The sequence below is a fragment of the Gopherus flavomarginatus genome, chromosome 8, assembly GCF_025201925.1.
Source record: "Gopherus flavomarginatus isolate rGopFla2 chromosome 8, rGopFla2.mat.asm, whole genome shotgun sequence".
In the NCBI taxonomy this organism is placed as follows: Eukaryota; Metazoa; Chordata; order Testudines; family Testudinidae; genus Gopherus; species Gopherus flavomarginatus.
In genome coordinates this window covers 54526081-54552017 of record NC_066624.1, presented here as the reverse complement: position 1 = coordinate 54552017, position 25937 = coordinate 54526081, and the positions used below count along the sequence as shown (strand labels likewise).

The window sequence follows — 25937 nt, the reverse complement described above, 5'->3', positions numbered from 1 at the left end:
TTTTGAAGCACTTGGAAGAGAGAAAGGTGATCAGGAACACTCAAAATGAATTCACCAAGGGTGTCATGCCTGACCAATCTTATTGCCTTCTATAATGGGATAGGGGTGGACATGATATATCTTTACTTTAGCAAAGCTTTTGATACGGTCTCCCACAGTATTCTTGCCAGCAAGTTAAAAAAGTATGGCTTGGATGAATGGACTATAAGATGGATAGAAAGCTGGCTAGATTGTCAGGCTCAACGGGTAGCGATCAACAGCTTGATGTCTAGTTGGTAGCCGGTATCAAGTGGAATTCCCCAGGGGTCGGTCCTGGGTCCAGTGTGGTTCCCATAAGATGTATTGAACAGCCTTCAGATGATGATCAGGTTTGGCTGTTCCTGGCTGGAGCTGGATTGTGGCTGATGGCTTGCTATGCACAGGTGTTGCAGAGCTCTGCAGGCAGTAAAAGATTTTTCATACCAGTGACCTGCATTAAATGAGCCTAATGGGAAGACTTCAGCCTTAAATCGTTGGGATTTTGAGAAGGAAGGAGAATCAGAAGAAGGATGCCTTTGTTTAATCTGGAAAGGAATGGGTGTCATCTGTAAGGAGAGAGAGAACAGGCTGAGTGGGGAGAGAGGCAGAATCAGTTAAGGTTGAGTGTAGCGGTTGTGGGAAAGGGAACGGATTCGGGGGGTGGTAGTTTGGTGGGTTTGGGACACTGTTTCATGAGGGCTAGGGGACTATTCCATCACTCATTTTCTGAAGGCTTGAAGAGGAGTCCAAACTTTGGGAGCTCTTCCAGATTTTTCAAAACCACAAACCATACTGAGATTCACCTGTGACTAGCCAAGAGAAGGTTTGAATGCCTGTGTGATCCCTAATGAATGTAATCAATGCTAGATAACATTTTAGCTTCCATTCTGTGTTCACTCAAGAAACAAGAGTGGTTGGCTTTCACATCCCACCCCAACACAAACCCACTCTCAGCTGCACTCCAGTCAAGAGGCTCCATTCTTCTGACCTTTCAGTATGTAACAAAGGGGCACTTATACTTCTGCCACTTCCTTGTTTTGAGTGAATTTAGAGCTGATGAAAGATGCTGGCTTTACAGCCCTAGGGACTGAGGGCCTCTGTTTAGCCACACAAAGCACAGCACAGGCAATGCCATTTTCTCCCCATATGCTGCCCTGATGGGATTTAATCAGGTGGTCGACACAATGCTGAACCCCGTTTGTCCTCATCTACGCTGCCCACTAAGCTATGATCATTGTCACCTTCCTTGATTGTCCACAGTCATGGTCAGGCATGATAGAATCCTGTGAGATAGACAAACTCTTAAGACTGTTGGGCTCTGGCCACCTGGAGTTGGTTTCTGTTACATTCTTGTATAGCTTGAAATTTAGCCTGTTTGCCAAATCTGGCACCAGTATCAGAGGTTGCCTAGAGAAGAAATTCTTCCAGAATGTAGATGGAGGTGATTGTAGAGCAGCACTTCCCATCTCTTCCCAGATGAGTAGAAAGAGTTACTCTCTCCTTGAGCATGGGGCTGTATTATCAACGTGCTCTAACAGAGATTCCAGGAGCTTAGGCAGTATTGATGCTTATCATTTAGGTAAGATCTGCAAAGTGCTTTGAAAATGAAAAGTGCTGTTTAGGATGAGTGTTGAAGTTAAAAACTTTATATTGTGAGCAAAAGGGTCAGAGCAGCCTGCAGGGATGCTTCACTGTCCTAACTGGGAGCCTTTGCTGAGAAATATTGGGAAGTCTTGGGACCTGGATTGGTTCTGTGTGGCTGGAAACAGACTGAATGTGTTCAGTGTAGCTCTTTTAGGAATAATCACAGGGCTTGTATGGTAGCAATTCTTGCCTTCTGTGGAAGTGGTGGATTCTGCCACAAGAAGAGAATGTCCCCTAGATGAGGCAGGATTACGGAGAACCAGACCTGTGCAAACGTTTACAGGTTCCAGTGGGAGCTGTCGTTGGCGCTGGAGAGCTCTCACAAAATTGCCCATCAAATGAAACTTCTTCAAAATGTGTATCTTGAAAAGTGGCTGTTGGCAGCAATTTCGGCCCATCTGACATTGGATCTAATGGCCTCAGTAACAGATCTTCCCATTCTTCTCTAGCAAGAGGCAAACATTCCACTGGCCATAGCGTTTCATGTGTCTCCCCTTTGCTAATGGAACCTCGAGGAATGCAGAGTGCCTTGTTCAAGGTAGCCAGAAACTAGTGTGTGTCTAACAGAAGTAGAGAAACTCAGCAGAGAGGAGTGTCCTGGGGAAAGGTCAGTTGGGATAGTCGCACACAGGGATAAGAGCAGCTGGGTGAACAAGCTCTAGCACTAAGGAGGCCAGTGTGGAGGCAGTATCCCTAGCCCTGGGGAAAGGAATGACTTGCATCACTCTGCAATGACCACTGTTCCCCACCCCACTCCCCAGAAAACTGAAGGAGCAGCACTCATGGGTTTGAATGAACCCTTGCAGGAGGGAAGATTACCACAATGTGGGGCCCTTTGGCAGAAGGATGTGAATAGTGGGGGCCACTCAAGTGTGATGAGAAATCTGGGTGAGATATTGTCTGTGCCAATAGAAAAACATCAGTCTCCTGGCATGTCCTCCCCAGAATGCTGGTGTTACTCTCGAGAGGTTGTCTGGGAGAGAGTACACACCCTGGGTGGTGTGTTTGAGGTTAGCTCCGGATTGACAGCCCAGGGGACTGAACTATATTATCAAGAGTACAATTGTAGCACGGGCAATCGCAGTGCATATCCTCCCCAACCCCAGTCATTATTATCAAGCCCTCAAAGAGCCTCCGTTAGTGATGAGAAAGGAGTCTGGCCTCCAGAGGCCATCCAGCTGTTGGTGTCCCTTCTGAGCCTGCCAGCCATGGGGCCTAGTTTTGTGTTAATTGTGAGGGTTGGGTTTTGTTTACCCATTCAATTATCCACTAAATTGTGATTCTCTTCTTCCTCCTCTCCCTCTCTTCCCCCCCCCCTCCAACCACTACGCTGTCTACCAACTAGCCCAGGGGTTTTCAAACTGGGGTCAGGACCCCTCAGGGTGTTGCGAGGTCATTACATGGGGGGTCGCAAGCTGTCAACCTCTACCCAAACCCTGCTTGCCTCCAGCATTTATAATAGTGTTAAATATATTTAAAAGGGTGTTTAATTTATTAGGGGAGTCACACTCAGAGGCTTGCGATGTGAAAGGGGTTGCCAGTAAAAAAGTTTGAGACCCACTGAACTAACCCCTTGGATAGTAGCAACTCTTGGTCATACCTGCCTTGGGCTGGCTCTGGAGCAGTGGCCTGCTGTAGAGCTGAAGAATCCATATCCTATTGCTAATCCCCTAAGACATCCACTCTTCCACACTGTGCCCTGGTGACATTCTCATTTGTGCCGCTCTGGTTGCTGAATGCACCTGAACCTGAGTCATCCATGCTGTACAGATCATGTTGCCCGCTTACATACCAAATTTGAGATGGGCACCTCATGTGTTTAGAGGGAAGTTACTAATGTGCTGTAGTCTGATGCACTCCCTACCTCCCTTCCCTTTGGCAGGGGTACAAAACCTCAAACCCATGACTTGCTGGCTGGGTGTGGTCAGCTCCCTCCTGAAATACCCTGGTGTGGATAGTGATATTGTATGTTTCAGTAGTTTCACATCAAGGTTGTCAGATAGACTGAGAAATTACTAGAGTTCCTACAAAGTACAAAGACTTGACTGTCTCATGTTATTGATCAGTGAAAATCCCCAGTGTGTGGCAAAAAGTGGGTCAGGCAAATTGATCACATGTGATACTTGTGTCATAGGAGCAAAAAAAAAGTACAATGCCAAGGTTAGCAAACCCCGCAATGCCTTTTGTGACTGTATGGGGAGGTGCAGTGTTTACTAATACAGTTTAGATCCTGTCTGCTGCTCACAGGAAGAAAGAACTCATTTGTTTTTTAATGGGGTGATGGTGGTATTTTGAGGCTCCTCTTTCAGGTTATTAATCTGCTAAAATCATCATTTTCCTCATTTATACCAAATCCCACTCCACTGAGAAGTCCTGTGCCCTTGGGCCAAGCTCTCAGCACATATGGGGCATGTTTAGAGTGTGCTGCCTTCTTCCAACACTTCTCAGCACTCTGCAGATATTAAGTTTGGGATATTTTCATAGGTTTGAAAGTACAATGTATGTTCATTGTATATTCTGTCTACATAATATTTATTGTGTATTTATTCCTATTTTAACAGCCATAAGGCCATTAAAGATCTAGCAGCATGTAGTAAGATTAGGAGTCTTAGCTTTAGTTTTCCTCCCAAATTCTGTGTGGGTAATTACCTACTATTTACCTCTGCAGTCAGACATGGATACAGCTCTTCCCTTCCTATCCTAAACTATTACTGTGTAGATGCCATATTCTTCACTATTATTCATGAACTAACAGTTGACATTGCTGCACTCTTAAACATTTGTTGCTTTTCACCCAGAGGTGAGTGCACTTCAGGGCTTTTCTACATGGCAATGCAGCGTGCAGCAAGGGTGTGAGTGTACAGTTCACTAGCCTGCTGCATGCTAAGTTGCCATGTGGACCCTGCTGCTGCACACTTAAAGAGACATAGCAGTACATCAGAGTGCACTCCAGAACAGTTAGTTGCAGTAGTAGGGTTTGGATGGCCAGCGCTGTAGACTTACACTCCAGCTTGGCATGAACTAAGTCACCAGGTAGACAAGCCCTCACTGGTGAGTGAAGTAATGCTTTCACCTGAAGCTCATAAAACCCAGTTCCTTGGTCCTGCAAACACTTGTGCACACAAATAACTTTGAGCTCAGTGGGACTGCTCACATCTGTAAAGTTACTTAGGTGAGCAAGTGTTAGTACAACTAGGGCTGAAGTTTCACTAATGTTTGGGATACGTCTGGATGAAAGTCATGTAAATGTAAGATCATTATCACGTAGGAGCTGTTACTTTTAACCAGCTCTCCAATTTATCACATTGTTTTATGTTTATGTATCAAGTGAGATTTTTGTATATTTTTCTCCCTGTTTGCTGAGGTAGAAATGTTTTGGTGCCTCTGGCCTGGATTTTTGTTGGTACTGCAAAATCACTTTCCATTTCCTTACTGTTTTTAGGCCCTTTTAACATGCAATGTGACTGAAGAGCAGAGTCCAGGTCTACCATGTCTGTCATAACTTTGACCAAAGTGGCATTCTGGGAAATAGGAAAGTACTTCTCTGCTCAAAATGCAAAGCCTAGACAATGATTGGAAAGGCAAAGTAACAGTGTGGTTTAGCTGGCTGAAATGGCCTGCACACATCACATGTCTCAATGTTCCACGGAGGTGTGGCCATTTGTGGGAACTCTGTTTTGTTTTATTGCATGCAGTGTGTTGAAGGAGGTGTACATGGCGTTCAACCCAGAAGCGGTAGTCCTGCAGCTGGGAGCAGATACGATAGCTGGGGACCCCATGTGTTCATTTAACATGACTCCAGTGGGGATTGGCAAGTGTCTGAAGTATGTTCTCCAGTGGCAGCTGGCTACTCTCATCCTGGGAGGAGGTAAGTGCATGAGAGACTTATTCTTCTCTTCAAGTAACAGGTTAATACGGCTTGCTCCCCTGAGGCTGCTCTTTGAAAGTGAGCCCTTCTGCTTCTGAAAGCGGCATCATTTGAGAAGGGCAGCTGAAGAAACTGAGTATGCATAGCATAAGGGGGGGCACTGTATTGCTGATGCAGTGCTTCTTTTACACAGACTTCAACTCCTTGGTACCAACAAGTCCACGTCTCAATTCCTGACTCCGAGATCCTAGGTTAAAGGTTGCTTGGCCCCTCCAGAGATCAGCTGTTAACCTCAGTCACCTCTGACTCTGTCTGCTCAATGCTAGCTTTGAGTCCCAGCTCTCATGATCTGCACTGCAGGCCTTCTCTTTAAAAGTAAGCATTATGCTCCCAGACCTACCTTGGGCATCTGGCAATGAATTATCTCATTTGGATTCAGGCAGCGTTTGAATCTTTTATTGGCTTCATTCACAATAAAGCAGAATTTTGATACCTAATGGAAGCCCCTTGAGTGCCTTTTGGCTTGTAGCGCATTCTGCCACTCAATATTACTAGCTGCTTGTCCAGTGGATGGGAAATAAGCAATTCTATGTCAACAAAATGGGGCAAGGGAGGAGCACTTTGTCCCAGGAAATCTCAACTTCTTTTGGAAGATGCCTTACCCACTGCATCAGCTGCTCGAGTAGCAGCTATCCGTTTAGGGGGTAGGTTGTATCATTTAAGGGATATCACCAAGTACAACCAATTGGGCCTAAAATTTGACTTAGCTACTGCTAGTTGTTTGGTGACTGTTCTGAGTGTTCAAACCAGCTGTGAGCGTGAGGAGGAGAGGCACAGAGAAATTTGTTTTATCTACCACTTCTTGCCAAGAAATGAGGAAAACTAGCCACTGTCTTAGGGAAAATAACAAAACTCAGATGGCTCCGTTCTGAGCAGGGAGATTGATGTTTGCCAGAAGGCAAAGGGGGAGAGAGAATGTGAAACTGTTTTCAGTCTCCCAAAGTGGAGTTTTGATTAAGTTACTGTTTATTGTTTGTAAGAACTCCTAAAGGTTTCTGATGGTTATTTGAGTGGAAAGATTCCCCTTGCACAAAGTAAGGACACAGCAGTGCTGATTGCAAATAGATTGGTGCTTTTGACTTGCTGAGCCCCAGAATGAGCCCCACTTTGGAGTTTGTGTTAATTTGGGGATGCTCAGATGCAGAATCTACTCACAGGTTGTTTCACCACTTCAGTTGGCTTCATATTTTGGTCACTACTTTTAAATAAGAGTAAATTCCCCTCCAGAGGGATTCTTGCTCAGAGGGTGGCACGGATGGAAATTTTATCAGCTAACGATCAGTGTTGCTTAGCCTTGATTTCATTTTGGATCACAAACTAAGTTAAAAGGGAGATCCCAAACTGCTGTACCTGATTAGTTTGCTCCGCTCCACTTACGTTAACTCCTTCCATGCTGAGCCTGAGCATCTCCCTCCCCACCATGTCACCTTAGGAAATCTTGACCCTTGGAGTCAAAGGCTTGCAGCTTGCAGGTATCTCTTGAAACCAGATCTGGAGGGGTGGATGATATTGCATGTGCAATTGCTGAGATGACCAGTGGGTTCAGTTTTGCAAGTCTTCCTTCTTAGTACTGGTGATTAACTGTTTTAACTTAGCCCTATGCATCCAACAGGTGCAAAATACAGTTACTGTGCATGACTTGAGAAGACCAAATAAAAAGCCTTATTCATATGCATTGCAGATATAAAATCTCTTGCTTCTCAACAATGCATTCCTTTCATTAAAACTGCCTCTCTCCTTCTCTCTCCCTCTTCCCCTTTCTAATTTCACGATTCTTGCTGGAGACAGGAGGCTACAACCTTGCCAACACAGCCCGCTGCTGGACATACTTGACCGGGGTCATCCTGGGGAGAACGCTACCCTCCGAGATCCCAGATCACGAGGTAAGGCTCTGACAAACCATCCCTTCTCCTAGAATGAGAGCTGAGTCATTCCACCTAATCAAAACGGCATCCTTGCCACTCAATACTGTTTTGTTGAGAGACACCCCTGTAACAATAACACACTGTCCCAGCAGCATAGTGGGCTCTTGTTCCCAAAACCCGAGACCATCTGCATCTTTTTACAAGGGATTCTGGAAGCCAGTCGGTTTCAGAGAGGGGTTCACCTGTTTGCACAAATTGTTCTTTGGGACATGCACATATTTTCACCAGAAAAAAGCAAGCCCTTTCTCAGGTTAAATTTAGCCTTGTTTTCCCTGGATTTATAGAAAGTTCCAGATGCAACTTCCAAACTGTACCAACTGCTGCTATTCCAGAGTCATGGGGCCAGGTGGTGTTCTTTTAACACAAGCTATCTTGAAATGCATAATCTGAACAATGGTATCCTAAAGTTTTGAACAGGGCAAGGGGATCAACTTGAAGATGCATCCGACGAAGTGCGTATTCACCCACGAAAGCTCATGCTCCACAACGTCTGTTAGTCTATAAGGTGCCACAGGATTCTTTGCTGCTTTAACTTGAAGGAACGCTGTCTAGATAAAATTTTGCACCTGTCAGTCTGTTTGCTGAATCCAGATAACTAGGTGTTTCTTCCCAAGCCACATATTTCAGTGCTCTTCCATTCCCACATCGAAGTTCAGTGCTAGCAACCCTACCAAAACAAACCAGAGTATTCAGCCCAGCCCTACAATAACAGCACAGTACTTGGAACTTCTGTAGTGCCTTTCATCTTGAGGATCTAACCAACTAGTATGTGTAGAAATAGGTAAAGAGCAAATTCATGGAAAGGAAAGGAAAGGAATTTCAGATTCAAGCTTGAAAGAGGTGATTAGCCATTGTAAGGCTTATGAAGCCTTTTTAAGGGTATTCTATTTAAATGTGAACCTCTGACCACAGCTGGGGAACACATGAATGAACCTTGAGTATACATGGAGAGTAAATAAGGTATTATTTCAGAATTTCAGAAATTAACAGGTATCAGTCATTACCTTTCTATTCTTGTTAATCTGAATATTCAGCATTTAATGATTTCTAAACAGTACTGAGGGATTAGTGTAATGCAGAAATGGAACAGTTGGAGGATGCTGCTGTGCATATAACATTGCATCATTTGGCTCCAGGCCTTATGACTTCTTAATCTGAACAAGCTTGGCCAGGGAATGGGTTATGGAAAGGGAGATGCTTTGCCTGTGGAGCTGGGATTGCTCTGAGTTTAGGGTCTGAAATTGACCAGACCAGATCAGCAGCAGATTCCTGTTGTAGCATTACAGTGCTTGTAGTTTTCAAGGGTTGAGATGAAGCTGATGTTCAAAGAGCTGTCTTGAATGCATGTTCCCAGATGGGTGTACTTGGAGATGACCCTAGATCACAGTGATTGAAGAGGCATGGGATCTGGAGGAGGAGTTGCATTGGCTGCCCAGCAGACATCCCCATTCCAGTTGTAGAGCCATCGGCTCAGCTTAAGAATTCTAAGTAGGTTTTCTGCAGTAAATTCTTTGATCTCAGTGCCTGCCAGGAGCATCATGTCTGGCTGTCAGATCATGAAGAGGATGGTAGTAAAAGAATCACTACATTTCAGTGTGGTGTGGCCACCAACTGGTTCAGCCAACAAAACAGGTGTTGATGGACAGAGGAAGTGTAGAATCTGTTTCTTTGTAAACTGTTTCCAAATCCAAGACCCTAGGAATGATCATAGTGTGATGGTGCACTGATCCTTCTGGTCTGACAGCCCTGCTAACATCTCATTACTTCTACCTTCTTACATCCTATTTCCCAAGTTCAGCTATTTCTCCTTAATACTTGCTCATATTACATATTCATGTCTCCTCTCATGCTGTCCTGGTGCCCTGAACAGCCTATCTTTCTGGACATGAAGTGGTTTCCCTCTCTGCTTAAAGCCCACTTCTATCACATAGGTTTCTATTGCCAATCGGCTGATGCAGCTTTCTTGTACCCTAGTCTTTGTATTGCACCATTTATACTGTAAACTGTTCAGGGCAAGGAACGTGACTATGATGCCTTATTTAAATGCCAGATAAATTGGCTGAAAAATAACGAATAAAGCTGTAAAACACCTATATGAACAGAGCATGGTGTGAAAGGATTTACTTTTGCAGAAACTGCGGCTCAACTCCATCAATCTATTAGAATACACTTGTGTGTCATCAAAATAGTGGATAAAGTTGAGTCAGTTACATTTGTTTGGATTTTAAAATTGACTTTTAAAAAACTTTTGACAAAGTCCCTCTCAAAAAACTATTAAAGAAAGATGAAGTAGTGTCATGGGTCAAATGTTGGCTGAGGTGATGAAACCAGTGTGAAGAAATGGTCCATTGTCATCATGCAGAAGGCTAGCAGCAGCATGCCTGCCACAAGGTCACATACCAGGACCCCTTTTATTGAATATCTGTGATGATCTAGAAGAAGGGGGTGAGCAATGAAGTGACAAAATTTGTAGGTGACATAATTATTTAGGCTAATTGAAACCAGAGAAGATGGAAGAGCGGCAGAAGGACCTTACCAGGCTAAGTGAATGATCAATACAATGCAATTGTCAACAATGAATTTCAGCTACCAAAGTGATGTGCAATGAGTCATTCCAACTATTCCTTGCCTACACATAATCACACAGGAAAAAGACTTGGGCATCTTTATGGTTTGCTGAATGAAAGTATTTGCTCAGTTGTATAGCAGGGCCAAAGATGTAAATAATGTTAGGATGATACTGAAAATGTTTAGAATCAGTGACACTGTGTTCAGTTATGGCCTCCTTCATCTCAGAAAGACCAGAAATGAAGGGGTCCAGAGATGTTCCATCAATGTGGTTAGAGGACTGGGAAGACCTTCATATGAAGTGATCGAAATGATTGAGTCAGTTTAGAGATTTGATGAATATGAGGGGAGATGCGGATGGGAAGAGAGAAAGAGATTCCGTATATTGATTATTTCTGAGAGGTATTCTTAGACCACAGTGATGGGCTGGGCATCATGTAAGGACCTATGTAGAGCCATGGTTACATTAAGTAGGATAAATGTAAGGGGTATGATACCATCTGGCTTCAGAACACAAACTGACCACTCAATGACAGGAGTCAAGTAAGAAAAGTTCCCCATGGGCAGGTTTATTCCATAATTGTCCGCTACAGGGTTTCTTGCACTTTCTTCCAAAGGGTTAGACATGCCACAGCTGAAGACAGGATTGTTGATTATAGGGCAGTTCCTATGTAATTTGTAAAGCCCCATGCGTGTCCTATGGCTGTCTGGTATAAGTAAATCTCCTATATTGGAATAGACCAGGGTTAGGCAACCTGTGGCACACGTGCCAAAGGCAGCACGCGAGCTGATTTTCAGTGATACTCACATGCCCAGGTCCTGGCCACCGGTCAAGGGGGCTCTGCATTTTAATTTTAAATGAAGCTTCTTAAACATTTTTAAAACCTTGTTTATTTTACATACAACAATAGTTTAGTTATATATTATAGACTTATAGAAAGAGAATTTCTAAAAACGTTAAAATGTTTTATTGGCACGCAAAACCTGAAATCAGAGTGAATATATGAAGACTCGGCACACCACTTTCTGAAAGGTTGCCAATCCCTGGAATAGACCAATGAGCCAGCTAGCCTGCTAGTATCCTCTCTCTGAGAATGGCCAATCCTGGATGCTTCAGAGGAAGGAATTATTTAAAATGTGCATCTATTTGTGTGATACTGTCTGGGAGGGAGGGTGAGTGTGATCAGCTGGGAATCAGCTTTTTCCCTGAAGCATGAAGGTTGAGAATCATGATTTTTATTCTCACTAGATTACAGATGCTGTTTTTAATATAAATGCATAATCCTGTTTTGAAACTGTAAACAGTTTGCATCAATAATATCCTTCAGCCCAGAGCTCCCCAGGCTAATGATAATATTTCCTTTGCAAGGATTTCCTTTTTCAGTTTTTAAATATACTTTTCCAGTTCTCCCCATCAGAGATTCCATGTGTTTGTAGCTCCTGAACTATAACCAAGACCAACAATTTCTGCAACTGACTGTCTTGACAAGAAGTCTGAAAGATTTTGTTTGTTTTCTTAACATCACCAGCTCCCCTTCCACCTCTCCCTGCTGAACAGGATCATTTCAAACCACTGAACATAGTATTTATTTGGCTAACAGTAAAGATCCTGCCTGTGCTTTCACATTGGGTAGTGGAAGATCATGTGCACTAAAGCTGAGATGTCCAGCCCTTGCCCATTGAAGAGCCATACTGTTAACTTGTGATAAGTCTGGGGTCTCACTTAATAAGCTCTCACATACCACCTGCTCTTATATTTAATATGTAAATGATGTTAATAAACATTCTTCATCCCAGCATGCAATATTGACTTACAGTGTGATCATCCTCTTTCCAAATCCAGATGGAGCATATTTCTTCAAGCCATTTTACCAAGCCACACAGTGTGCACCCTGTCACCAATTCTTGGGGCAGTGAGCCAGTCAACAGGAATCTTTTAAAATATCTTTTATTAGCCTACTTCAGGTCCTGAACAAAAAAAATGAACTGAAAGTGGTAATGTTAGTAGACTTGCTTAACAAGAGAAGTGTGTGGAAAAGGAAAGCGCATGCATCAGTGTGCTAGGCTATTTGCTAAACCTACAGGATGGCTGGATCCCTGCTTTAAGGAATTTACAATGTAAATTACAGAGGGCATGGTATAGGCATGAAATATACCAGAGGAAGATGCAATCTCAAATGAGTTTTAATGAGCTCTCAGCCAAGCATTTTGTGGCTCATGTCCTTTCAGGGTTTATTTACCAGGACAAACCTTGAAAAGTAGATCTTGCCGCATGGGACAGTGTGTTCCTTCTGCACCTGCAATGACTGAATTGTTTGCATTACTGATTGCAAGTATCCAGGCAGCAGCAAGCCTGCAACGCATTCAGTACCAGGGCCACAAAGCAGCTTTAGTGGGGCGTATTGAGCTCTGTATGTGAGAGGAGATGGGGAGGAGGAGAGGGGATGTTGGCATCTTAATGAAAGGGACCGACAGCCAGTGACCACCACAGAGGGAGGTAATAATATAGGGCACTTCTACTGCAGGAGGAGGTCCTGTGGCAGACAAAGCCCCTGTAGCCAGTTTGTATAGGTCTTCATTCTTTTATTCAGTCTTTTGTGCTCTTTTCATGACCAGGGATCAAAGAGACACTGCTGTGGTCCTGCTTAGATACCACAAACAGAACCTAGTCATTTTACTGAGGCACCTCCTCGCCTTCTCCCAGAGCCCTGAGGAGCCGCAGCTCAGCACTGTCTGGGGAACAAAAGAGACTTTGTACCTGCTGAATAAACTCTACTCCACTCCCGACTCCACCAGCTGCCACGATGCTGCCAGAAGTGAGCAAACAGGAGGCCTGCCTTTCCAAGACCATGCAAGGGGGTTGGGGTGGGGAAGAGAGAGATTTGCATTTAGGATGACAAAAAAAAAAAGCCAATCACAAAGCCTGATTGTAAGCATAGTGTAGCCCTTTTGTTGTTTCCCCTGTGTGTGTTTGGGCTTGTTCTAGTGTCTCCTTGCTGCTTGGCGCCTTCTACCTATGAGGCTGGCTAGCCCCGGGGATTGCTTTTTAAAAAATGAAACTATTCAATGAAGGTGAGGCAAACAGGGAGCCCTCTTCTGAAGTCAGCTTTTCTACCCTTCCACTGGGCAAACTTTCATTCTAACGCCAGCACAGCATGTCTGGGACTTTCCTTCTACTGAGCTACAAATGGAGGTTCCTTTATATCTCAGCTCACTGCAAGGGGGGGTTGCTCTCTTACTTCCTGTCCTATACCTATGCAACCTGAATTCAGCCCCCTTGTGCATACGCATTATGATGCAGTCTTTAGTTACATGATTACATGCTGTTTTTTTCACAGGGCCCCTACCTTATGGTCTTTTTTTGTGAGCCACAGAGAGCGTAAACTGTGGGTGTCTGATTTTGAAATTCCTAGGACTTAATTTTACAGACTTAGCATTACATAGCACTTTGTATTTTCAGAGCACAGCTTCTATTGATTTCAGCTGTAGCTGCAAGTGCTCAGCACTTCTGTAAATCAGATCCCTTTCTCTTCCCACAGTCCTCTCCCTCATTCATGATGCACTTTCCAACTTGTGCAACAAGCGAGGTAGGGGTCCTACACAGCAGCCTTCTTCAGGTCACAGCCCCAGTGTCTCCCGAGAGCACTATCCATCCTGGGTGCTGAATGAGGCGAGGGGCCTGTGGAAAAATAGTAACCATAAAACAAATCCAGAGAAGTGAGGTCTAAATTGATGTGTTTGCAACTTTTTTAATGAATCACTTTAAACCAGTGCGACTTCTGCATGTCTAAGAACTGCACTGCTAGATAGACCTCCTCCATACAGCCAGCATTTGAAGAGGGCAGTAGTTAGCCCTGTGCCTAATTGGAATATAGTGGCATTGGGCCTACCCTGCTAAACCTAGGAGTGCATATGTAGCATTTTGGTCACTCTCTGCATGGAAAAAAATGTTTATTAGGAGTGACAGAGCAAGACTGAAGGTTGCCAACAGGTAACATTGGACTGGTAACGATCACTAATGGCTTCTCTAAAAACCAGGTTCACTAAAATTAGACATTTGGGGAGACAGGGAGGGAAGCGTACTGGAGTAGGTCTTATCTAGCCCTCCCTGCCGAAGCGAACTCTGGCCACTGCACGAATGATCCCTTCAGTTGACTCTCTAGGGTTTTATTCAGTTTTACGTGATGGAAACAATGAGATTTCTACCACTTCCCTTAGGAAAATATTCCTCCTTTAAAAAGATTTCCATAACGGGAAATGCTCAGATACTCTGCTTGATTCGCTTTGTTTAATTTCATCCCACTACCCCATTCACCCTTGGACCAGACTGTCCTTTGTGTTTACACCCTTCACTTCTCTTGTTGTTCAGTGTGCACTCTATTCTAACCTTTCCTCCATCAGTAAATCTCTTTCTTCCTTTCTTCCTTCCAAATTTACATTGTGATTTAATAGTTATACTTTTGGGGGGGCAAATAAAATGTGACGTGTGCATCTGCTCCTGATGAACCTGGGAATGACTCCCCTCTCCCATCAGCTTGCAGTTTAATCTAGAGGACACTGGGCAATGGGTACACTGGAATTTACCAGAAACCTAATGACCGCTATACTTACCTACATGCCTCCAGCTTCCATCCAGGACGCACCACACAATCCACTGTCTACAGTCAAGCTCTAAGATACAACCATATATGTTCCAATCCCACAGACAGAGACAAGCACCTACAAGAGCTCTATCAAGTATTCTTAAAACTACAATGCCCACATGCTAAAGTGAAAAAACAGATTGACAGAGCAGGAAGAGTCCCCAGAAGTCACCTATTACAGGACAGATCCAATAAAGAAAATAACAGAACGCCACTAGCAGTCACCTTCAGCCCCCAACTAAAACCTCTCCAGCGCATCATCAAAGATCTACAACCTATCCTGAAAGAGGATCCCTCACTCTCACAGATCTTGGGAGACAGACCTGTCCTCGCTTACAGACAGCCCCCACAACCTGAAGCAAATACTCACCAGTAACCACATACCACAGAACAAAAACACGAACCCAGGAACCTATCCTTGCAATAAAGCCCAATGCCAACTCTGTCCACATATCTATTCAAGTGACATCATCATAGGACTAATCACATCAGCCACGCCATCAGGGGCTCATTCACCTGCTCATCTACCAATGTGATATATACCATCATGTGCCAGCAATGCTCCTCTGCCATGTACATTGGCCAATCGGACAGTCTCTATGCAAAAGAATAAATGGATACAAATCTGACATCAGGAATCATAACATTCAAAAACCAGTAGGAGAACACTTCAACCTCTCTGGTCACTCAGTAACAGATTTAAAGATGGCAATCTTGCAACAGAAAAGCTTCAAAAACAGACTCCAACAAGAAACTGCTGAACTTGAATTAATACACAAACTAGATATCATCATTTTAGGCTTGAACAGAGACTGGGAATGGCTGAGCCATTATACACATTGAATCTATTTCCCCATGATAAGTATCCTCACACCTTCTTGTCAGACTGTCTGAAATGGGTCATCTTGTTGATTATTACAAAAGTGTGTTTTCTCCTGCTGATAATTGCTCATCTTAATTAATTAGCCTCTTAGAGTTGGTTGAGCAACTCCCACCTTTTCATGTTTTCTATATGTGTATATATATCTCCTCACTATATGTTCTATTCTATGCATCCAACGAACTGGGCTGTAGCCCACGAAAACTTATGCTCAAATAAATTTGTTAGTCTCTAAGATGCCACAAGTGCTCCTGTTCTTTTCATTAGGAGGAAGCTCATCAGTGTTCTGAACTCCTGCTACTGTACAGAAAAGCTGCTGATGATAATGTCAGACTAGTGGGAGTGATATTTTCCTAACTAACCAGAGAGCTGTCCTTGGCCATTTCTGACCACTGTGTCCCTGCTGGGCTGAATCTGTCTGGCACAAAGATTTTGTACTAGGGCTGCAGCAGCAGTAAAATGCCCACTTTATTGACACAGCTTTTAACGTATACAGGTTAATGGTAACGTAAGACCTGGCTTCCAGAGCAACACCACTTCTAAACCTCAGGAGCTTTGCTACTGAACCATAAAGGATGGGCAGTTGTTTCCAAGGATGGAAAGCTCTGTAAATACAGCTACAGAACCCCTTGCAAGGTTCTTAGCAATTTTTGACAACTGATTAAAGACTTGTCTTTAGAAGCTGCAAGGCCATTCCAGGCAGGATGGCAAGAGAGCAGAGATAATCTGCCTGTCCTGTGCAATCTGCATTTGGGCTAACAGGCTTCCTTCACCTGCTCTACATCCTGTTCATCACAAGAAATCAAAAGAAGCAACTCAGCCACAGCAGCTTGTGGGTGTGTCTTCACTGCATCGTGAACTCAAATCCTTACTCTGGTGTTGACACTATCCCAGCTCCGGTCTACACCCACAACCTCTGACTTGAGGTGTGCTGGTGCTTTATACTCAAACTAGCTGGCTGAGCTGAGGATATCGGCTAGAACCTGGGTGCAGCTTTCACTCAGGCTGGTAACCTGCCCACTTTGCAGTGAGGTTGCAGGCTAAGTCACATGGATGCTGCTAGTCCTCCTGTGCTGCCTTACAATTTCCTGAGTGTCCAGAAGGACAGGCGTATTCTTCCACAATTTGCTGGGAGATAATCCGTAGAGCAGCTCAGCTCACTGCAGCAAAAGGCCCATTGGATATGCCCCCAGCAGTCCTAGTGCCATGCAGGGAAATGCAATGCCAACATGGGCTCAGTGGAATGGGAACACTCAGGCAAGGCTTTGCAGTGTCTCTGCTGTCACCCAGCTAGGCTAGCCCAGGTGCTCAAAGCTGAGTGCCCCTCATCAGCATTAACACTGCAGTGAAGCTGTATCCTAGAGCGAAGCAATTCAAGTGTTGTTTGGGGGTTCTCCCCTCAGTCTGCTCTGTGAGTGCACCTGAATGGAGAGGAGACGTAGAGAGCTGGAGCCAGAAGACTCATTACTGATGTAAGCTAGGGACTTGTTTACACAGGGCGTTCTACCCGTTTTAGCTGTAGAGAAATTTCTTGTATAGACAAACCCTAAATCGGTACAGGCAAGTTGCAAACCAGTTGAGGTGTGTCCACATACGAGTTTGCACCAGATTAACTCAAGTCGGTTTTTAATGGCCATACTGGGTCAGATCCATAGTCCATCTAGCCCAGTATCCTGTCTTCTGACAGTGACCAATGCTAGGTGTCCCAGAGGGAATGAACAGAACAGGTAATCATCAAATGTTCCATCCACTGTTGCCCATTCCTAGCCACTAGCAAACCAAGGCTAGGGACACCATCCCTGCCCATCCTGGCTAGTAGCCATTGATGGACCTATCCTCCATGAACTTATCTGGTTCTTTTTTGAACCCTATTATAGTGTTGGCCTTCACAACATTCTCTGGCAAAGAATTCCACAGTCTGACTGTGCATTGTATGAAGAATGCGGGGGGGGGGGGGAGGGAGGGATAGCTCATTGACCTGCTAAACCCAGGGTTGTGAGTTCAATCCTTGAGGGGGGCACTTAGGGATATGGGGCAAAAATCTGCCTGGGGATTGGTCCTGCTTTGAGCAGGGGGTTGGACTAGATGACCTCCTGAGGTCCCATCTAACCCTGATATTCCACGATTCTAAGAAATACTTCCTTTTGCTTGTTTTAAACCTGCTGCCTATTAATTTCATTTAGTGACTCCTAGTTCTTGTTATGAGGAGTGAATAATGCTTCCTTATTTACTGTCTCCACACCAGTCATGATTTTTATAGACCTCTATCACATCCCCCCTTATTCGTCTATTTTCTAAGCTAAAAAGCCCCAATCTTTTTATCTCTCCTCATATGGAAGCTGTTCCATACCTGAATGGTACGCTGCTTTAAAGTTACACTGGGGCAACCTTTGTGTGTAGGCAAGGTCCAAGTGATCTGTGTATACAGTAACTTGGAAAGAAAAAGGGCTTTTAGTTTTGCTAAGTCAGTGTGTGGTGGTGTTGAGGAGAGCTGGAGGAAAGGCTTAGGCGATGAAGGGGATATGGGTGGGGAAGGGAGGCGTTTAGACAGATTAGGGTTTATTAACTTGAGTTGCGATGGCCAGCTAAATGAGAGGTTTGCAATGATGCTTCCCCATGTATCCTGACCTGTGGGAAGTGATTCAGAGCTGGATTTACAAGCTCAGTAGGTTGGACCTGTTTCTCTAGGCAATGGTTTCGCACATCCAGCTGCCTTTCTTAATGAGTCATGTGATAGACTTCTTAAGGTTCATTGGGGATCCCTTAATTGTAGGGATCTAGGGCCAAACTCGAACATGATGTAAGTGGGTGAAGCTGTCCGGGATGTCTCTGGGCTAAGGTCAGCAGTAGTGTAAGTGATACAGTAGCTGTCTGGTGTCATAGTGCAGCTTGAATTTATTTGCCCATCCACTGGGTTTGCAAATTTTGTAATTTACCTGCTGCCAAGAGGGGTGGTGGTACCTCAGGAGGAGGTATAAGATGAAGCAGATGCCCTCTCCTTACGCCGTCCACCATCTCAAGAGAGTTGAGGCCACGTTCAGACCCTCGCATGTGCAGGCACAATTCTGGTTTCAGTGTTTCTGCTGGTTTTAATTGGTTTCAGTCATGGCTATTCTCAGATCACCAGTGTCAGCCATGTAGGGAAGTACTTGATCCTCTCTTCCTTTCATCTCTAGGGATCGGCTTCTGCACGGCAGCACTGTGCTTCATAAAGGAATTGTTCTTATTCAGCTGCCTGTGCTGAGGGATTGGGCTCTCTGATCACAAGTTCTCCCAGGCTTCAATTCGTGGTTGAGTTCCCCAAACACTGTGATTAGATCTGGAATCCTGAAGTGCTTTGGGCCAGGCTAGCTCGTGTTGTCACTGCATACATGCATGCAAATGGTCAGTTTTGAGTATTATCTAAGTCCCTGAAGTTTTCATGCACCCCTCAAAGCTCTGTTCCCCTTGAAAACTTGTCTCTCTCACCAATAGAAGTTGGTCCAATAAAAGATATTACCTCTCCCACCTTGTCACTCTAATGTCTCTGTTTAGTCCAACATCTTGAAGGCAAATTCTTTCCCTCTCTGTCAGTTTTATAACCCTGAAGAACAGCTACCAGTATTTCCCTTCACATTCAACCTGATCCAAAGGTGAATTCTCCAGCGTATACAAATCTAGGGCTGTGTCTGCTGCACAGGCAGGGAGGAGATGGGGGCACTTTCCATCCCCCTCTGAAATATCATGTGATGGGATGGTCATCCTGGGACAGGCCATGCCACATGTGTTGGCAGTGTGCTTTTAAAAAATAAACCTAAATACCTCATTCTGAAGTGCCCTATATTCCACCGGTTTCCCCGCTGCAGATGAACTCTCCTTGTACTGGGCGGAAATAGGGCTGTTTTTATTTCATTTTTATGTCTTGCTCACTGTAGGGCCAGGCAAATTCTCTTAAAAACTCCAGCAACAGAAACAGTCACATGCCACCTCCCTCCCAAGCCAACACAAACATGCCGTCCCACTGGAGGGTTGGCTGTTTTCTTTGCCTCTTCAGAAGATAGAGTTACAACAGGAAGTGGCTCTGTGGTGTTTTCCAGCCATTGTTTTGCAACCCCTCAGCCAGTGCAGGAACTGATGCATCCGCCTGTCACTCAAAGGAAGAACAGTCGGCTGGAAATGTTGCTGACTGAAATTGTCTACCTGTCAGGGAGAAATTAATAGCCAGGACTGATAAACGAGTGGAGCTGTGGAAAGACTGTTTTACATATTAGTTAGGACTTTTAAGCAGTCATTGGCGCACACAAGCCTAGGACTAACACCCAGTCAGGACCCTTGAAGAAATGGAGTCAGTTCACAGAAGGAATGTACAGGAGGGCTCAGTTTGGCAGTGTGCTGTGAAAGAAGAGAGTTTTGGAGACTGTTAGATCACTCTTTAATATTCTTCAGTGCAATGAGCTAGGAAAGCAAAAAGTAAAGGCCCCTTTCTGCCTGTTGAATGCAGGGGATACAGTGAAGTCCTGGTGTGACTGGTAATATGCCATTCCCTCTGCCTTTCTTAGCAGATCTTGTCCTTATCTAGTTTCAGTTTTCCCATTCTGTATATACTCAGCAATGCTCTGGGCTCTGAATTTTCTCATTCCGAGAGAAGAGATGATTTGAGGGTGAGGATTAGGCATTAGCAAGACACACCTACCCTACTTCAGGACTTTCACCCAAAATGTTTGAGAAAGTTCACTTGAACTATTTTTTTCTTTCTTATTATGGCTGTTCTGCTTTTGCTTTTCCTGATTCCAGCCAGAAATGACACAGGACCAGGATTGTAGCATCTGTCCTCACAATACTCCCAATCCAATCAGCAGTATAAAGCACTGGCAGTTTCATGAAACTTCCAGCCTAGTTTGGAGAATTCAGCAGAGATTCTCAGCTTTGGATGCTCATCTGAACCAGACCTTAGCGCCTTCTGAGATCAGCCCATCACTAGTCATGGCATGTTGATAAATACTGGCTGAGGATTTGCAGCAGGCTGTGTTCTGGCTTGATCTCCATAATCCGCCATACTAAAGGAGCCTTTCTCCCCTAGAGATGGCGCCTGCAGGCTGTGAGGCATTGTTGGGGTCAGGGTGGGACCACTTATACAACTGCTGCCCACGTTGTACTGCTCCCAAGAACAGATATTCATTCTCCAGGGCTGTGAATCTGGCACTTATCACCAGCGCTGACAAGAGGAAGCAAGTCAGAGCATAATTTCAGAAGATGATAGAAACCAATTCATATTATCACTAATCTCTCCTAGGAGGCTCATTGCTGAAACCCTGTCTCCAGAAATGTGTGCAGTTTTGCTTTAGCATCTTAGTAGTGCTGATGCACAGACAAAGGAGCAAAAAGTGAGGCATGTTGGCTCCTGTTGATTAGCTAACCAGAATACTATTGTCATAGGTAGCTACATGAACTGCCTGTGATGGGAGAGGCAGGGAGCAGGGTGAGGAGCACAGTATACATTTCTAGATAGAGGCATCCACAGCTGTGAATGCTAGTAAGAAGAAAAGCCCGTTTGTATGCCTGGAAAACCCCTTCTTGTTTAAAGAGAACAAGCCTGAAGTGCTAGAGACACCCAGATGCATTCAGTTGTTTGTCTAACTCTTCATAGTGAGGTGCTGCATGGGACTCCAGCAACATGTGACTATTTTCTGTAGGCAAGAAGGTGAGGTGGCTTATTTTGATTTGGGTCTTTTAGTTTTAACAGTTTAATTTATACAATGCTCAGTTATGTATTGACCATGGGTTCAGTGCATTGCTGTTTGGAGTTCAGCAAAGCCAGCCAAGCTTATCCCACCAGCTAATTTACATAGAACCATAGAGTATCAGGGTTGGAAGGGACCTCAGGAGATCATCTAGTCCAACCCCTGCTCAAAGCAGGACCAGTCCCCAGATTTTTACCCCAGTTCCCCAAAGGGCCCCCTCAAGGATTGAGCTCACAAGCCTGGGTTTAGCAGGCCAATGCACAAACCACTGAGCTATCTCTCCCCCTACATCAACTAGAGCAGGTAGCAGCTACCCTAGTCTTCCATAGATAAGCACAGTATGAATTTCTCCATCTTGATTGGAGTGACCTGATGGCTCAGCTCAGCCAGAAACATTTCACAATGCACATCAGTGTTGATGCTGAGGCTGGCTGTGCACTATTTGTCTGAGCTCACTGGGCGGTCTGGACTTAGTGTACCATGCATGTAACTGTGACAGATGTATCTCCCAAATGCTCAACCCTGAGTCTACCCAGCACTCACTCTTATGATGCAGCCTGAACTTGGAATGGATGTCCAGGGCTACACCATAGGGAACTCAGAGCATACTGGGATTGTAGTTCAAGGACTCTCCTATTCTTTCATTCCACCAATGGCCAAACAGATTTATTATTAATGGACACGATTTACAGTGTCCTGTGGAAAGGGGCAGCAAGCCTGAACGCCCTTAAACTAGGATACGGTCAAAGATGGTATGGATATAATGTGTACAGATTCCCAGGCTGTTTACAAAGCCACCACATGGTTTAAAGGAAAGAGGACATTTAAAACAACAATTTATCCTAACCTCTGAGTCTATCCGAAACAGGATGTTGTTTCCTGCTGGGTTCAGACACAGAAAGATTCACTCTTCTCCTCTGCTGGAGAAATGAAGGAATGTGTGGGTGGCCAGGACTTCGCTAGGTAAGGGCTCATGTGTAGATGGCTTTATGCACGGAAGTCCTGCTGAGCTACCAGCCCTTAGGGAAGTGGGCTGGCCACCCTTACTCCCCTCTGCTTCCTGTGGAGGAACTGAACCTGTTGTTAAAAGGGAATCTCCCATCCCAAGATGCACACAATAAGGGGAATTGGCTTAGCAAACTCTGGGATCTGTACCCCCAGTAATCTAGTGATTTATGTTCCCCTTCAAGGTTCTGCTTCACCACAAAACTAGCTGGTAGATTGTTTTGTGCTGGCTAGCGTTAGCCCTACAAAGCACAGTAAGATCGGAGACTGCAAATATATGTCTTGGAGGATTTGACAGTTCCAAAGCATGGAGAGGGTGCAGAAGGGAGAGAAACACATCATCTGCCTCTTTCATGTCTTCTTTTCCTTCAGCCCCCCTGTCCCTCTTTACTTTCCAAGAAGCTCTGACCAACTCAGTCTCATTTGGTTGATTTAAATTTACTGTTCATTTCTTACCATAATGAGTTCCTCTCTTTGTGGCTAGCATGGTGGCCTGGGGCCAGAAGGCCTGGGTTCTTTTTCCAGCTCTGCCACTGACCTGCTATGTGTCTTTAGACAAGTCACTTTCTCTCTCTGTGTCTCAGTTTCCCCTCCCACATTTTGTATGTCTTGTCTATATAGATCATTAGCTCTTCAGGAAAGGGGCTCTTACTATATGGTTGTACAGTGCTTCACATACCGGCCCTGACCTCAGTTGAGGCTGCTGGATACTACTGTAATCTAGCAAAGAATCCTGTGGCACCTTATAGACTAACAGATGTTTTGGAGCATGAGCTTTCGTGGGTGAATACCCACTTCGTCAGATGCAGTATTCACCCACGAAAGCTCATGCTCCAAAACGTCTGTTAGTCTATAAGGTCCCACAGGATTCTTTGCTGCTTTTACCGATCCAGACTAACACGGTTACCCTTCTGATACTGTAATCTAAATAATCTATCATTCAAGATGGTTTCTATTCCATTGCTCCTTGGGTCTGACATCGTTTTACCCCTTTGTGCGCTACAGACTTAACTTCTTCACAGTATTATTCAGACTCCAAGATAACAAAAATTCTCTCCTCACTCCAGTGTAAGTACAAAGCTACTGCTTTGAGCAGGTATGTAACAGTTTACCTTCTAGTCTCTTAAGTAATTAAATGGTAGGGGGAAGAAAAAGAAAAATCCCATCACGTGTCATTAACTTTGTAATGTCTTCTGGGAATTGTCCTTTTTCATGCATGTGCACCACTTCTGTTCTGTACATACCTGCGCTTGGTAATCTTTCTGGATGCTAATCCAGGCTGCCTGCATTGTACTTGAGGGATAGGTTAGCATATTTATTGTGAACTGGTAGAAGCCGATTTAAAAAACACTGATGTGAGGGAAACTGGTTTGGATCTAATGAAATGTCAGCTGAAATATTTACACAGCTATGAGATAACAGCATGTACTTTCTCTGTGTATATGTCTCTGTGCACAGAACTGCTGTCCGTTTGTCAGGTTCCCAGATTTATTCTGCTACTCCTGGCAAGGAACCGCTAATGATTTAATAGCCTGTCAACACCTCTACAGAGAAACAAGGGCTGGCACTTCCTGATTCCTTATTTTCTTTGCTTTAAATAGGAACTCCTATTCTGATTAACTGAAATCTGGAAATCAAGCTGTCAGGCTGGGCAGCCTTTTGAGATCCTTAATCGGAGCAGGTTGACTGTAATCCAGGGGCCACTTTCCTGCTATACAAACACAGGCTTTGCTCCCCTTTCTAAGGAAACAGTAAGAGTTCATTGCCTGGGAGAGAGCATTTGCTGAAACATGTTGCCACAAAGCAGATTAAAGTGGAACAACCGGATACGTACCGGTCCTCAGTGTTGCTAAGTCTTGTGATATTTGGTGCTTTTAAAGCCCCCAGTTCCTTGAGCCACATGGCTGTGAGAGGAACTCAGTTTCACTTAAAAATTAAGTTTCTAGCTCTTTTGGTTGTGGAGAAAGGCTTGAAAATGTCACCCCTAAAGACTCGGAAAAAAGAATCCCACATTTAATGGTTTTAAATAATCTCATGATTTGGGGGGGGGGTGCGAGGATTCATGATTTTTGCATGCTTTGGGTTGGCAGTACAGTGGACCAGGTGGTAAGGGTAGGACTGCATGCTCCCCTCCATCTGCTGCAGTTTTCTGTTGATGTCAGGGAGAGTTTTGCAGTAAGATCAAGGATAGAATCTAGCCTTTTATGTAGTAACTGAAGTTTGTTTGTTTTGTTCGGTATTTTGGTGTTGCATTTGGCCTCCTCCCTTTTAGGAGCACTGCTATTTCTACCCTTTATTTCTCATTACTTCTCATCCTCCTTTCTGTCCCTCTTTCCTTCTCTTTGAATCTTTTCATTTCTCCCCTCTCTATTTCCTTCCTGGCAGCAGCTCCTACGTTCAGTCTCCCATGACATCGCTCCCATCCCCTTCACCTTTCCATCCATTAGAATGATCAGCAATGGAATTGTAAATGTTGTCACTGAAATGTCATAGGCTTGACTCACCAGGGAGGCAGACTCAGGCGCACATTACTCTCATTTCATTTAAGTAACTTTCAATTGTTTTCCCATTGTAGATTTTTAGAATTCTGCACCAAGTGATTTCTGCACTTTGGTATTTCTACAATGTTTGTACCTACAATTTTAAAAATCTGAGTTTATAACATCGAAGGTGTTTTTTTGCCAAGGATATCTGAATGTGAAGCAAAATGAAGGCATCTGTCTTTGTAATTACTGGAGCACAAAGTTGCCTTCTCTTAATGTTCTTGTTCTGCCAAGAGAAAAATCAAAATGAGTCTTTTCGATGCCTTGAATACCATCCCTTGGCAACATCTAGCCTGTGAGGGATTGATTTCAAGATGGCTGATGCGACTGGGTTGTTTGTAACAGTTTTGGAAACATTAAGTCTCATAAAATCCACCGTCTCAAAGAGAATCAAAGATGGCCTTTTGATTTTTTGGGGCTGATGTGTCTTTCCGCAATTGGCCCTCCATAACTCATCAGAAATAAGCAAATTCCCATGAGTCGTTTGCTGCATGTTTAATTGAGGAGTGGCTGGGAGAATTTATTTAGACATTGCTTTTCTGTGCTTATGTAAAAACGCTATTTTAAGATTCACAAAAATTGTTCTAAAACAGAAAATAACTTAGCACAGTTGAGCAGTCACGTGCTCTGCATCCACACAGAGTCTTTGGAACCATCTGCACATGAAACCAATTGCAGGATTGGGATATTAGTTATTAAATACAAAAAAATTGCATTTCCATAAACAACAAGATGGTCCTTGGTAATTAATTGCTGTCTTAACTGTATTCATGTGCAGTATTAATTAACTGTATTCATGTGGAGTTTGTGATTTTAATAGTATTGTGATTTTAAAGTCTGGAAATGCAAAAGTTAAGGCTCCGACAACAGTACTATCCTCATTGTTGTCCATAAAAATGAGTTATGGGCATGTTATACTTATGTCCAGGGCCGGCTCCAGGTTTTCTGCCCCCCCAAGCGGCTGGGGGGAGCCAATCGGCAGCACTTCAGTGGCAGCTCAATTGTGCCGCTCCATTCTTTGGCGGCAGTACAGCGGTGGGTCCTTCACTCCCTCTCCTCCTCT

General features: G+C 44.3%; 1 protein-coding gene and 1 long non-coding RNA gene across 16 annotated transcripts in view; one reads left to right on the top strand and one right to left on the bottom strand.

Annotated features, from left to right (window-relative positions):
* Positions 1 to 25937, bottom strand: part of LOC127057093 (uncharacterized) — a 256427-nt gene that overhangs the window by 101442 nt on the left and 129048 nt on the right. The window contains exon 3 of one of the 2 annotated variants that reach the window (XR_007775996.1): positions 14905 to 15001. The exons of the other annotated variant lie outside the window; for it this stretch is intronic. This is a non-coding gene — a long non-coding RNA (uncharacterized LOC127057093). Of the gene's footprint in view, positions 1 to 14904; positions 15002 to 25937 lie in introns of those variants that run through there. 2 annotated transcript variants of the gene reach the window in all.
* The window catches only part of HDAC8 (histone deacetylase 8), a 97637-nt gene that overhangs the window by 52570 nt on the left and 19130 nt on the right, over positions 1 to 25937 (top strand). For 9 of the 14 annotated variants that reach the window (XR_007775977.1, XR_007775984.1, XR_007775982.1 and 6 more), the window contains 2 exons: positions 5358 to 5530; positions 7379 to 7473. Coding sequence is in view for 5 of the 14 variants with exons in the window: in XM_050965584.1 (XP_050821541.1) it covers positions 5358 to 5530; positions 7379 to 7473 (268 nt within the window). In the remaining 9 variants the exon portion in view is untranslated. Of the gene's footprint in view, positions 1 to 5357; positions 5531 to 7374; positions 7474 to 12699; positions 15842 to 25937 lie in introns of those variants that run through there. The other 5 variants (XR_007775979.1, XM_050965588.1, XR_007775978.1 and 2 more) reach the window with 4 other exon arrangements.